At 46.3% G+C, this 13,275-nt stretch overlaps 1 protein-coding gene across 2 annotated transcripts in view; it reads right to left on the bottom strand.

Annotated features, from left to right (window-relative positions):
* The window catches only part of ERCC4 (ERCC excision repair 4, endonuclease catalytic subunit), a 29,997-nt gene that overhangs the window by 13,278 nt on the left and 3,444 nt on the right, over window positions 1-13,275 (bottom strand). The window contains exons 2-7 of one of the 2 annotated variants that reach the window (XM_034430261.3): window positions 12,951-13,131; window positions 9,475-9,670; window positions 7,203-7,410; window positions 3,051-3,231; window positions 1,975-2,103; window positions 707-817 (exon numbers count right to left, since the gene is read on the bottom strand). In XM_034430261.3, coding sequence (XP_034286152.2) covers window positions 707-817; window positions 1,975-2,103; window positions 3,051-3,231; window positions 7,203-7,410; window positions 9,475-9,670; window positions 12,951-13,131 — 1,006 coding nt within the window. Of the gene's footprint in view, window positions 1-673; window positions 818-1,974; window positions 2,104-3,050; window positions 3,232-7,202; window positions 7,411-9,474; window positions 9,671-12,950; window positions 13,132-13,275 lie in introns of both variants that reach the window. The other variant, XM_034430260.2, reaches the window with a different exon arrangement.

Below are 13,275 nucleotides of genomic sequence, written 5' to 3'. Positions count from 1 at the left end.
GGTTCTCCCGAAGTGGTGCGAACCCGCTGAATCCCACCACTGGGAGAACCTCTAGCTAAGATTCTGTGCAGTTCAGAGAACCCCCAAATCCCATTCCTGGCTGGCCTTGCCCCCACAGGCCCTCCCCTCCCAGGAGTCCCCACACGGCCCATTTTGAATGCAGGTAAGCGCAGGGCATGCACGGAGGCTCAGGGAGGGCGAAAAACAGGACTACTGGAAGTTCGGGAAGGCTGGAAACGAGCCCGTTTCTGGCCTCCAGAGGGCCTCCAGAGGCTGGGGAGGCCATTTTCACCCTCCTGAAGTCTTGAGAAAAGCCTCTGGAGCCCGGGGAGGGCATACCCCCGCCCCACCATGGTGCAGGAGGCCGACTAGGCCACGCACACCCACCCAGCAACCGGGCAGAGAACCCCTTGCTAAAATTTTTGATGCCCACCCCTGAATGGAAGCCTCGACCGGATGACTTTAGAGCTGTTTTCATAGAACTCCCAGATTATTTGACAATATCACACTTTTCTCCTCCTCATGCCAAAACGTCTTTACATCCAGCGTCTATTTTGCTGGAGTTCTTTCGGAGTCTGTGTGGAGTCTACTTCAAATTTCAAAAGAGGCCTCTTGCCCTTGAAGTGTGCCTAAAGAAGGCAGATGCTCCCAGTGAGGTTTCTGGCTGTCTCACCCTGTCCGTCCTTGTCTGGAGGTAGGTCCTCACCTGGCCCACCGAGGGCTTCGCTGTCGGCGTTCTCCTTTTCAATCTCCTTCAGCACTTCTCCCAGAGCTTCCCACTTCGGACTGCTTTCCAGGACCAATTCCCGCTTCTGTTCTGAAAGGGGACACAGATTATGAGGGATTTTTTCCCCCCTATTTTCAGCATCAGCTCAACATCAAAGGTTTTTGTTTTGTTTTGTTTTTAAATTTGGTGATTATAAGCTTGTACAGGAGCACCGGAACAATATTGGAATTACTGTATTTTTCGGAGTATAAGACGCACCAAGATTTCGAAGAGGTAAACAAGGAAAAAAAAAGTTATTGCCCTTCCCGGCCCCCAGGAGCACTCTGCAGGCCTCCCAAACCCTCTGCAAAAACGGGACGCACGGGGCGGGGTTTCAGAAGGCCAAAAAATGGCTGCATTCGGTGTATAAGACGCACCAACATTTCCACCCTCTTATAGGGGGGAAAAAGTGCGTCTTAAACTCCAAAAGTACGGTATATTAAAAATTATTTGAGAACAGTGTGCCCTATCTATTCAGAAGCCCCCCCCCCCAAAAAAACCCTATACAGGTAGTCCTTGACTTACGACCACAATTGAGCCCAACGTTTATGTTGCTAAGTGAGAAATTTGTTAAGTGAGTTTCGCCCCATTTCACAATCTTTCTTGCCACGTTTGTTAAGTGGATCACTGCCCTTGTTAAGATAGTAACCCGGTTGTTAAGTGAATCTGGTTTCCCATTGACTTGTCGCAAAAGGGGATCACGTGACCCCGGACACCGTAAGTATCATTTCATAGTTATAGCTACACATGTTGTGGCCCGCCAGCGGCCAGCAGAGCTGGTGGCAGTCTCAGACAGTGAAGAGGTTGGGGAGGAACCTGGGCCAGTCCTGGAGTCTGGGGAAGGCTCTGATGAGGGCTCTGCGTCGGAGGCAGAGAGGGAGCCAGGGCCGTCTGACAGTTATCAGCTGCCTTCGGAGTCAGACATCAGTGAGGTAGAAGAACAGCTGGAGCCTGTTCCCAGCGTGTGCATGCGCAGAGCTGCCAGAGGAAGGGAACAGCTAAAGAACAAGGGTCGACTCAGGAGTAAAGCCACAGGTGGACGATGAAGTGCCCCTCCCAGAGGGAATAAAAGAGGAGCGAAAGGGAAGGGGAGTTTGCAGGAGACAATCAGTTTGCTTAATTGGTTCGTGACTCCTTGCCAAGTTTTGAAGATATCGGCCTGGCAGCTCTCCTAAGATGCTACATCGGTGAAGAAGGGTGTGCTATACCTTTCGCTTCTTTGACCTCTGTTTTCTCCGAGCCTTTTTTTTTCTTATTCGCGTTATCTTCTGGCAGGCGATAAACTCTACTCCGAGTGTTCAGAAACATTGATGTACTAGAATCCAGAAAAAGCCAGCCTAGGAGTAAGATAAGACGATAAAGAGAGATAAACGTTAAATATAAACTTGACCAGTGATGTTCAAAGGAAGAAAACTTTATTTTGCAATGCAGGTGTTTGGAGCCATTACAGATCATCCTCATTTTACGACTGCAATGGAGCCTATCTGTTACGATCGTAAAGTTGTGACCATTGTAAATGGAGGTCTTCATAGGACCGATCCGATTTTGTTTTACAAAAAAAGGTCGTGAAGCAAATCACAACTTCTGGAGGCAAGTTGTTCCACTGATTAACTGTTCTAACAGTCAGGAAATTTCTCCTTAGTTCTAGGTTGCTTCTGTTTCGTACATTAACAAAGTGTGCCTATTAGTACATTAATAAATATGCCTATCACAGGCAGTTAATAAACCAGGAAATTCACCCCAAGTCCTATCACATGTAGGACTATCGCAAAATTGATATGTCAACGAAATGAGGGATTAAAAAAAAAAAAGAAAGCTTAAAGGATAAGCCAATTCTCTCTCTCTTTTTTTTTTACCCCAACATACTTGTTTGAGGCAGGCATACGTGCCATGCTCCCCTCCCTACAACCCCAGAAAAAAGATTTACCACTTAATTTTGCTTTTGGCTTGAACCTGCCCCAACAGATGGCAACAGAAACGCTAATAATTTCCACGTGTGATAAATGTCTTGAAATAACCCGGCTTCCAGATCCTTACGTTTCCCTTCTTCCCTTCCCAGCGGCCAAGACCTCCTTATATAATGACTAAGGCATCTGATTGCGAACGGTACATGTTTTTTTCAAGCAACAGCCGTTAAGTGGGAGGCTGGATATATTTCGTGTCCTCCAGCCTTCTGGAGAGATGGGAACATTCGGGAACATTGGCCCGCGTGTGTGTTTGCTGTTTTTGCTTCTAATTAAAACTTTCGCTTTTTTATCGCGGAGTGAACCGACACCGTGCCTACCTGAATTCTGACCGAAAGCTTTTTCCGACACTTTGAGGGATTCTAAAAGATGAAGGAAAGTGACGCAGTCATACTGAGTCAAGTACTGTAGCAATGTACGGAGGATCTTCAAATCTTGGACCAGGGATTTGGTCTTGGATCCAAGCTGGTGCCAAAGAGGATCTAAATAATGACGGATTGTCTGGAAATACAGCATTGGGAATCGTGGTTAGCGCGTGATGCAGCCATCGATGCTTGATCCAAACCAGCTGATCTCTTAACAGATTTAGCAAAAGCACTTCAGACTTATATACCGCTTCACCGGGCTTTTACAGCCCTCTCTAAGCAGTTTACAGAGTCAGCCTATGGCCCCCAACAATCTGGGTCCTCATTTTACTGACCTCGGAAGGATGGAAGTCAACCTTGAGCCTGGTGAGATTTGAACTGTTGTCAGTTGGCAGAATTAGCCTGCAATACTGCATTCTAACCACTGCACACATTGGAAGGAAGGAAGGAAGGAAGGAAGGAAGGAAGGAAGGAAGGAAGGAAGGAAGGAAGGAAGGAAGGAAGGAAGGAAGGAAGGAAGGAACAAACAATAGCAATAGCCCTTAGACTTATATACCGCTTCACAGTGCTTTACAGCCCTCTCTAAGCAGTTTACAGAGTCAGCCTATGGCCCCCAACAATCTGGGTCCTCATTTTACTGACCTCGGAAGGATGGAAGTCAACCTTGAGCCTGGTGAGATTTGAACTGTTGTCAGTTGGCAGAATTAGCCTGCAATACTGCATTCTAACCACTGCACACATTGGAAGGAAGGAAGGAAGGAAGGAAGGAAGGAAGGAAGGAAGGAAGGAAGGAAGGAAGGAAGGAAGGAACAAACAATAGCAATAGCCCTTAGACTTATATACCGCTTCACAGTGCTTTACAGCCCTCTCTAAGCGGTTTACAGAGCCAGCCTCTTGCCCCCAACATTCTGGGTCCTCATTTTACCCACCTCGGAAGGATGGAAGGCTGAGTCAACCTTGAGCCTGGTGAGATTTGAACTGCTGTCAGTTAGCAGAATTAGCCTGCAATACTGCATTCTAACCACTGCACACATTGGAAGGAAGGAAGGAAGGAAGGAAGGAAGGAAGGAAGGAAGGAAGGAAGGAAGGAAGGAAGGAAGGAAGGAAGGAAGGAAGGAAGGAAGGAAAGAAGGAAGGAAGGAAAGGAAGGAAGGAAGGAAAGAAGGAAGGAAAATATCACTTAGACTTATCTACCACTTCACAGTGCTTTGCAGCCCTCTCTAAGCAGTTTACAGAGTCAACCTATCGCCCCCAACGATCTGGGTCCTCATTTTACCAACCTCGGAAGGAAGGAAGGCTGAGTCAACCTTGAGCCGGTGAGAATCAAACTGCTGGTAGTCGGCAGAGTTAGCCTGCAATACTGCATTCTAATGCAGTATTTAGTATTTGGAGGGCTGCAAACCTTTAAAAAGAACCAAGTCATAGATTTCTTTCCATTCTTCAATGTTGCCCATTCACAGCCACACCTGATTCCATTGAAATTTTTTGTTCGACTTTTAGGGACCTCAGATTAAAGCTGTTTAGCCCAAGATTATTATTATTTTTTTAGACAAAAAAAATGAATTCTGATTCCAATGATGTTATGATCCTGGCACACAACCGCCCAATAAAAGAACATTTATTTCATTGTTAACGAGCTTACGATAAGCAAGCCAGAGACTTGGAGACCTCATAAAACATTCTTTTATGTAAAAACACAGTTCAAGTATTAACAGATGTCAGCCCCTCCGTTAAAAAAAAAAAAGACTGCTCCCTAAACTAAACACAGCTGGAAAGAAAGGAGAAAAGTTCAACTGGGAGAGTTTTGACTAGGTGCTGCTGAAGCTCATGACATTTGACAAAACATAAAAAAAAAAAAAAGCAAAAATAAAACCACAGCGAAATTCCTTCCAAAAGAAACAGATGCGCAATCTGAAGAGGCTTTTGCTAAATTAAAGGGAAGGGAAACTGCCGTTAATGAACGTAAGATGCATTGCTTCTTTGGATGGCCAACAATCAACAGAAACATCACTACTTTTTCCTCCTTATAACTTAGCATTATAACTCCATAACTGTCTGGTTTGGCTCTGCAACCCAACAGGACAGACACAGACTTCAGAGGATAATTAGAATTGCGGAAAAAACAATGGCTACCAACCTGCCTTCCATGGAGGACCTGTCTACTGCACGAGTCAAAAAGAGGGCTGTGGAAATATCTACAGACCCCTCGCATCCTGGACATAAACTGTTTCAACTCCTACTCTCAAAACGACGCTATAGAGCACTGCACACCAGAACAATTAGACACAAGGACAGTTTTTTTCTGTCCTTAGCCATCACTCTGCTAAACAAATAACTCCCTCAACACCGTCAAACTATTCACTAAGTCTGCACTACTATTAATCTTCTCATCGTTCCCATCACCCATCTCCCCCCACTTATGATTGTATGACTGTAACTTTGTTGTTTGTATCTTTACGATTTATATTGATAGTTTCCTAGTATGATTTGATTGCTTATTTGTACCCTATGACTATCATTAAGTGTTCTACCTTATGATTCTTGACGAATGTATCTTTTCTTTTATGTACCCTGAGAGCGTATGTACCAAAGACAAATTCCTTGTGTGTCCAATCACACTTGGCCAATAAAGAATTCTATTCTATTCTATTCTATTCTATTCTATTCTATTCTATTCTATTCTATTCTATTCTATTCTATTCTATTCTATTCTTCTATTCTATTCTATTCTATTCTATTCTATTCTATTCTATTCTATTCTATTCTATTCTATTCTATTCTATTCTATTCTATTCTATTCTATTCTATTCTAGCCAAGCATTTCCTCCTCTGAGCTGGGAATTCTTCCCCGGAATATCCTTCAAATGCTACAGCTAAGTGTCAGCCCTGGTGTGCCTGGAGGCCTGGGGCTGCCATTCCGGCGGGTAACTGAGACCCGCACGGCCATGCCACACCCGCCACGCACCATACCGCTTCACAGGACCAACAGACTCATGCCAGAATGCCGGCCAGATGGGCGAGGACAGGCCAGACCCAATTGCCGTTGCTGAATCTGCAGCCGAGCAGCTGTGAAGCAGCCACAGAACTGAGAAGCAGGGCAGGCATCTGCACCCTGGGTGTGCCTAGCCAATTGCAGCCTAATGGTTTCTGCATGATGGGTGAATGGGCGGGGCTGGGAAGAGGCTTAAATGGTGGGCGGTTAGTCCTGACACTGTTTTCACATGATGACCGCCAGTTCGTGCTGGAGTTACTGTATTTTTCAGAGTATAAGATGCACCTTTACCCCCCCAAAAGGGGGTGAAACTTTAGGTGCGCCTTATACACCAAATGTAGCCCCGCCCACCCACTGGCCCCCACCCTTTGGCCTCTGCCTCCCAGCAGTTTACCTCCTTGCAGCAAACAGCAAGAAGAAACAGCCCGTTTCAGCTTCAGCACAGCCTAATTAGCACAAGTTGATTGGATCGGCCTCCTGATTCTTTGCGTGGGCCTCTGCTGCTTGCTGCAAGGAGGTAAATTGCTGGGAGCAGATTTTTTTTTTCTTGTGCTAATCAAGCTATGCTGAAAACGAACACGAAAGTAAAGCAGGCTGTTTGCTGCAAGGAGGCAAAATTGCTGGGAGGCAGAGGCAGATTTTCTTTTTCTTGTTTTCCTCACCAAAAAAAGGTAGGTGCGTCTTAAAGTCCGAAAGATATGGTATTTGTGACGAAGATAAACCAATTGCAAACCAGGACTGTGTCCTATGCTTTCTTTCCGCGAATTACCAGAACCTGACATAAAGCCTGGGAAGCTGAAGGCTCTTTCGTCTTCATTTCAGCTCCACAGACCATTATCTCCTCGTTACTGAATGGCCACCTCCTCCCGAAGAGGCTCAACCGCAAGGAAGTCCAACTTAGATCCTGCAATTAATGCAGCTTTAGTAATCAGCACAGAAATATCACCGAATCAGAGGGAACGCGAGTCCAACTTTTTAGAACGCCCATGTCTGGAAGTAATACATTTTGATTCGGAGAAAGAAACGTTACTACTCTCAAGGCTTCTACGAATCAATGCACTCCGCAGGGCAAGCTGATGAGAAGGGCGCCCCCGACTTCGCCAAAGAAGAGGTACCTTTTCAAACGCCGTGCCAATGGCATTTTCTAAGGACAGATCCTCCACTTCCAGAGCAGGGTTGCACTGCTTCAGTTCCTTCAGACAGGCGTTCAGGATGTCCAGTATGGAACTCTGGATGGCACGCATGGCTGGCGTCATAGTGATGTGTATTTCCACCACTTCGGGTTTGTGTCGCTCTAGAAAAGAGTGCACCACCGCGTGAAACCTGGGGAAGAGAAAGACGGGAAGATCTCAGCAAGGAACTGCACAAATCATCTCCCTGTCCTGGTTCCTAGCTACTGTATGGACAGTTCATCTAAGTCCTCAGATTGGAAGGATCTTTTCAATCCAAAAAGAGGCTTTTCTAAAAGGCAATTGGGTTTTTTTCCCCTTTGAAAACATTTCGCTCCTCATCCAAGAGGCTTTGGGTCAGACCTGGAAGCCATCTTTTACGTTTGGGCCTTCAGGCCTGCCACATCTTCTTCTGTGGGAAAATGGGAGGGGGGATTGCATAGAGTGTAGATGATATGTAGTCAAAATAACATTCCTTTCTCAGAGAGTCAAGGATGCCTTGCCCTGGCAAGTTGGATGACAGGGAGGTGTCTTCAGTTTGGACTGTGGATGACTGGACCATGTGACGCTCCCATGTAACACCTCTCCTGCGCGAGCTGCACTGGTTCCCGGTGGTCTTCCGGGTGCGCTTCAAGGTTTTGCTTTAGAACGCTCCATGGCTTAGGGCCTGGTTATTTACGGGATCGCCTGCTGCCGCAAATGGCCTCCCACCAGCCGGTACGCTCTCACAGAGAGGGACTCCTCCGGGTGCCGTCGGCCAAACAATGTCGGCTGGCGGCCCCCAGGGGGAGAGCCTTCTCTGTGGGGGCACCTACTATTTGGAACAAGCTCCCCCCCAGAGATACGGAGGATCCCGGATCTACGCACCTTCCGCCGCGCTCTCAAGACCTTTTTATTTCACCAGGCTGGTCTGGCCTAACCTCTCCCATTCTCTTTTTAATGGAAATTTTAATGTAAATTTTAATTTGTTCTTAACCTGGGGTTTTAAATTTGTCTTGGGCTAAATTGATTTAATTCGCTTTTACTTCTGCTCTTAAATTTTTGTATTCTATGTGTTTTATCTTGTGCCTGTTCACCGCCCTGAGTCCTTTGAGAGTAGGGCGGTATATAAGTCAAAAATAAATGAAATGAAATGAAAAATGAAATGTGATGGAAACGAGGGGCAGGGAATTGAACTTTCACTTGGGTGGGGAAAACCTGGAAACTTTCAGATTCGGGTTTTCCCAGATGTGCCAATATGACATCTCTAATAAATAGTAACTTTGAGGAAATCTAAGCCTGGGAGTTTTCTTTCGTTGAGGGTGTTACTTGGAACCTCAACGTTAACCCGAGTCTGACATTTTGGTGTGGCCTGTTGGCCGCCGGCCCCTCCAGCAGCTGAATCAGAGGAGGTGGCGGCAGCGTGGGAGTCAGGGTCAGCATCAAGGCAACCTGAGAGCTCCGAGGGGGAAGAGGGAATGGAGCTGGAGAGAGAGAGAGAGAGAGAGAGAGAGAGAGAGAGAGAGAGAGAGAGAGAGAGAGAGAGAGAGAGAGAGAGAGAGAGAGAGAGAGAGAGAGAGAGAGAGAGAGGAAGAGAGAGAGAGAGAGAGAGAGGGAGAGAGAGAGAGAGATGCAGAGGCAGAGGCAGAGGCAGAGGCAGAGGCAGAGTCTGGGCGGGTCCGTCACCCCTCAGATGGAGAGTCAACAGCCCCCAGGTCTGGAGGTGGCTGATGAGGAAGAGGAGGAACAGCTGGGCCCAGTGCCTGATGCGCGGATGCGCAGAAGGCGGAGGAGAGAAGAGCAGTGGAAATCTATGAGCCGGTCCTTGGGATGGAAGAGCCACCGCTGCTAATGAAGCTCCATCCTAGCTCTGGGGATAAAAGGCGGGGGGCAGAGATGAATGGGTGTGGTAGACAACTATTCATCTTCAGGCCAGCCGGATTTGTTAGCCTGCGTTGAGAGAGAAACTTTTTTGCCAGGGCTGCTGGCGCTCCTAATCAAGGAATCATTGCTTCAACTGCAGAGAGTTTGTCGTGTTTGGGGAGCTGGGTCAGAACAGGCTTCTTCAGTTCTGGATGAGAAACAAAATGTTTTCAGAGGAACAAAAAAAAAAAAAAAAAAAAAAAAAAAAAAAAAACCAAGAAATTCCAGTCGCGTTTTGGAAAAGCGCCTTTGGGACAACCATGACCTGGATGACCGAGAACTTCCATCGATCCTTCCCATCCTTAAGCCACCTTACCTTGGCCAGAGATACAGCTTCCTCACGAAGAGGTTTCGCATGACCCTTTCCACATGACAAAAGCCGGTGTTAAAAGCCAGGGCGTTATCGGTGAAGGCTTTGACGAAACCTTGCTTGTTCTTCTGGCGATAAAGCCGCAGGATGAAAGCTTCTTGGCACGACTCGATGATTCTGTGGGCTTTGTACACCAGAATTCCTGGAGTGAAGAACAAGAATAAATTGGAAGCAGCAGGGCTGGGGATGGTGGTGAGGAGTCCGGGACAAAACACACGAAGAGGACGTGAAGTTTTTCAAGGCAGGTCAAGAATTTGAAAGGTTTCGCCGATGAAAGAAGCGTGAGACATTTTTAACTACCCTTTGGCATCTTCTCCAGAGAGACAAAGAATGAAATGCTTTTAATGCCTTCTTCAGGACAAGTGTGTCCTGGTTTGAAATCGGCCCAAGGAATTGTAGGAAGTTAGCACCTACCCCTCTCCTAGAAGAACGAAATATTTTAGGAAATATTAAAAAGGCAGAATATATTTCCCGGGATGAGAAATGGAGAAACATGTTTTAAAGACAAAGCAGCTTTCTGTCTCCCCCCACCGTTGTCAATGGGCTATTAAGGCCTCAGCCAAGCTCACTCATTCCCCCCCACCTTTGTCAATGGACCATCATCTGCAACACAATAGGACCCATCTAGCAACAGAAACTCCCCACATGGCACCTGGGAAGATTATATCAGCCAGCAAGGCTAGCTAAGACCCCCCATCCCCTGGAAGTCTGACAACCAATCAGGACACTCTTCCTATGCCCCAGGAAGTTCAAAGCGCAGAGAGGGCATAAAAACTAAGGCACGCTCAACATCTCAGCCCTTTTCTGTTCAGGAACTCAAACCATGTGATCCTGTCCACCATTAAACCATCTTTCCAAGCAGTCTCCATGTTTCCAGTGTCTTTTTCCCCACTTGGAGCTGAACCCAGATGGATATTTTCTTCCAACAAAATAAGAACCGGAATTACTCCCTGACCTTAGGAGAATTATTCAAATGAAATATCAAACCTTGATAGGATGCATCTACTGTATTTTTCGGAGTAAGTAACTAAGACACACCTTAGTTTTTGGGGAGGAAAATAAGAAAAAAGCTGATTGGCAGGTGGGTTGGCCTCCCCGAATACCCCAATCAGCTGTTCCCAGAGGGGAATTTTAGCAACAGGTTCCTTGGTTGTGAGCTCTGTGCCTTGCTTTTTTTGGCTTTTTTTTTTCTGCCTCTGAAACTTCTGAAACTCCGTTTCAGAAAAAAACTTCTTTTCTGACTCTGAAAGCCTCCGAAACAGTTTCAGAAAAAAAAGCCTCTGAAGCTCTGTTTGGGGGCTTCTTTTCTGAAGCTTCGTTTCTGATGCTTTTTTTTTTCAGCCTCTGAAACCTCCATTTGAGAAGCTGGGCGGGGCTACATTTGGAAGACGCATCCAGATTTTCACCCCCTTTTTTGGAGGAAAAAGGTGCATCTAATACTCCGAAAAATACAGTACTCAAAAATATGACCCATGGAATACAGCAGGATTCACTCTTCAGATAAAAGCTCATAGGATTAAGGAGCAACCACTATGATCAACCAGAATCTCCAGGAAGACACAATGGTTGATGGGCCTGTTTTCTTTTCAGAATGCACCTTTAAACAATTGGGGATCCCCCTTAATAAAAGACAGATCTAAAATCAAGGGATCGTAAGAGATTTCCAGGACTGAACTGTTCTGACCTAGGCTTCCTTAGAAAGTAAACAGCACAAACTTAGTCCTGACAAACTTCTTTAATTCAAACGGCTGTGAATTATTGTCATTCCCAGTCCAAAAGGCTTCTCAAACAGTCTTTCAGGGGAGTGTTCATCTTATCTCCCTTGGAATGCTGCCAGAGAACTAATTGCCACACGCAGGGCAAGGCCAAACTTAGCACAGAGTCAAACAGAACTTTTCCAAAGCTTTTACCGACCAGATGAACTAATTGTTTCCTGCAAAAGCTCACGTCCCGTTCGCTCCTCTTTTATGTCTTATGGGAGGGGCCAATCATCTCCAAGCCTTACTCCCAAGTGAACCCTGTTTTCTTAATTGTTCCTGTCTTCTGGCAGCTCTGCGCATGTGCACACTGGAAACAGGCTCAAGCTCTGAGTGGCGTAGGAAGCTAATGCCTCCTAAGGCAGCATTTAACATCCAGCTGCCTGCAATTACTGCGAGTTCAATTCTCACCAGGCTCAAGGTTGACTCAGCCTTCCATCCTTTCTAAGGTAGGTAAATTGAGGACCCAGTTTGTGGGGACAATAAGCTGACTTTGTAAAAATATACAAAAGTATGAAGGCTATTGCTTAACGCACTGTAAACTGCCCTGAGTCTCCGGAGAAGGGCAGCATATAAATCAAATAATAATAATAAAAAAAGCTGTTCTGTCTCGCTGATGTCAGACTCCGGAAACAGCAGAGAACTACCAAATGGCCTTGGCCCCCTCTCTGCCTCCGACTCAGAGCCCTCATCTGAGCCTTCCCCAGACTCCAGGACTGGCCCCCGTTCCTCCCCAACCTCTTCACTGTCCGAATCTGTTACCAGCTCTGCTGGCCGCTGGCGGGCCACAACATGAACACAGCCACTTTGTCCTAACGTTACAGATCAGCCACAGATGCTGTTACTATTCTGTGACATTTTTACTCCAATCTTTCCCCTAAACTGGTCAGTGGCCTTATACCCTGTTCCAGTGGTGAAATCCAATTTTTTTTACTACCAGTTCTGTGGGCGTGGCTTGATGGGCATGGTGTGGCTTGGTGGGTTTGGCTTGGTTGGGTGTGGCAGGGGAAGGATACTGCAAAAACTCCATTCCCACCCCACTCTGGGGCCAGCCAGAGGTGGTATTTGCTGGTTCTCTGAACTGCTCAAAATTTCCATTACAGGTTCTCCAGAACCTGCTGGATTTCACCCCTGCCCTGATCCCCATCTCCAGTTTTAGCCGTTGGCTTTGTAGCAGTCTTTCCCAACCTTGGTTACTTGAAGACAGGTGGGCTTCAACTCCCAGAATTCCCCAGCCAACGTGGTAAACGTTAAGACATGCTGGCTGGGAAATTCTGGGAGTTGCAATCCACACATCTTCAAGTTGCAGAGGTTGGGAAACCCTGGCTTAAGAGAGACAGAAAGTGACTAATTCAAGATTATCCTGCAAACCTCATGACCTAATTCCAGTAATATCTAACTAAGCCACACAGGCTTTTCGGGCAGAAAAGAATGTCCCGAGCATGTCTCCATGACTAATCTGTAGCTTACAAGCTGTATTTTTAATAGAGCTTCTCCCATGCTGACCTCTAGTGGGAATGACCTTATAAAACAAAGAACATTATTTGAAATTCGCCTATACGTGAACCGGGAAGAACAATAGCCCTGCATTTTTTTCAGTCTAGACTCAAAACTATGCACGGCATGCCGAGAGGCGGGAATGACACCCAGTTTTAAACTTCTTACCAGTGATAAGATCCGCAGGAATCCTGTCGGTCAGGAAATCCACCACCAGAATTCGGCTAGTGGCAAAAATAACTCCTCCCTGGGTGTAAACCTCATAGCGGCTGCTGCTGGCAATTTCATTTGTAACTCGCCGAGGAAGATAAGCAACGTTATCGGTCTTTAACTGGTCAATAAAATATTCCTGACAAAGGGAAAAATGATTCAGAGTAAAGAGGAAGATAAGCAATTAGTTTACTGTCTTTCACTGGTCACTAAAATATACCTGATAAAGGAAAAATGATTCAGAGAAAGCCAGGCAGAAAAAAAGGATTTGTATTCTTTAGGC

This window comes from Pantherophis guttatus, chromosome 14 (assembly GCF_059756535.1).
Source record: "Pantherophis guttatus breed Tessera chromosome 14, ASM5975653v1, whole genome shotgun sequence".
NCBI classification, from domain to species: domain Eukaryota; kingdom Metazoa; phylum Chordata; class Lepidosauria; order Squamata; family Colubridae; genus Pantherophis; species Pantherophis guttatus.
Note: the sequence above shows the minus strand (reverse complement) of the source record. Positions and strands in the feature narration are given on the sequence as shown.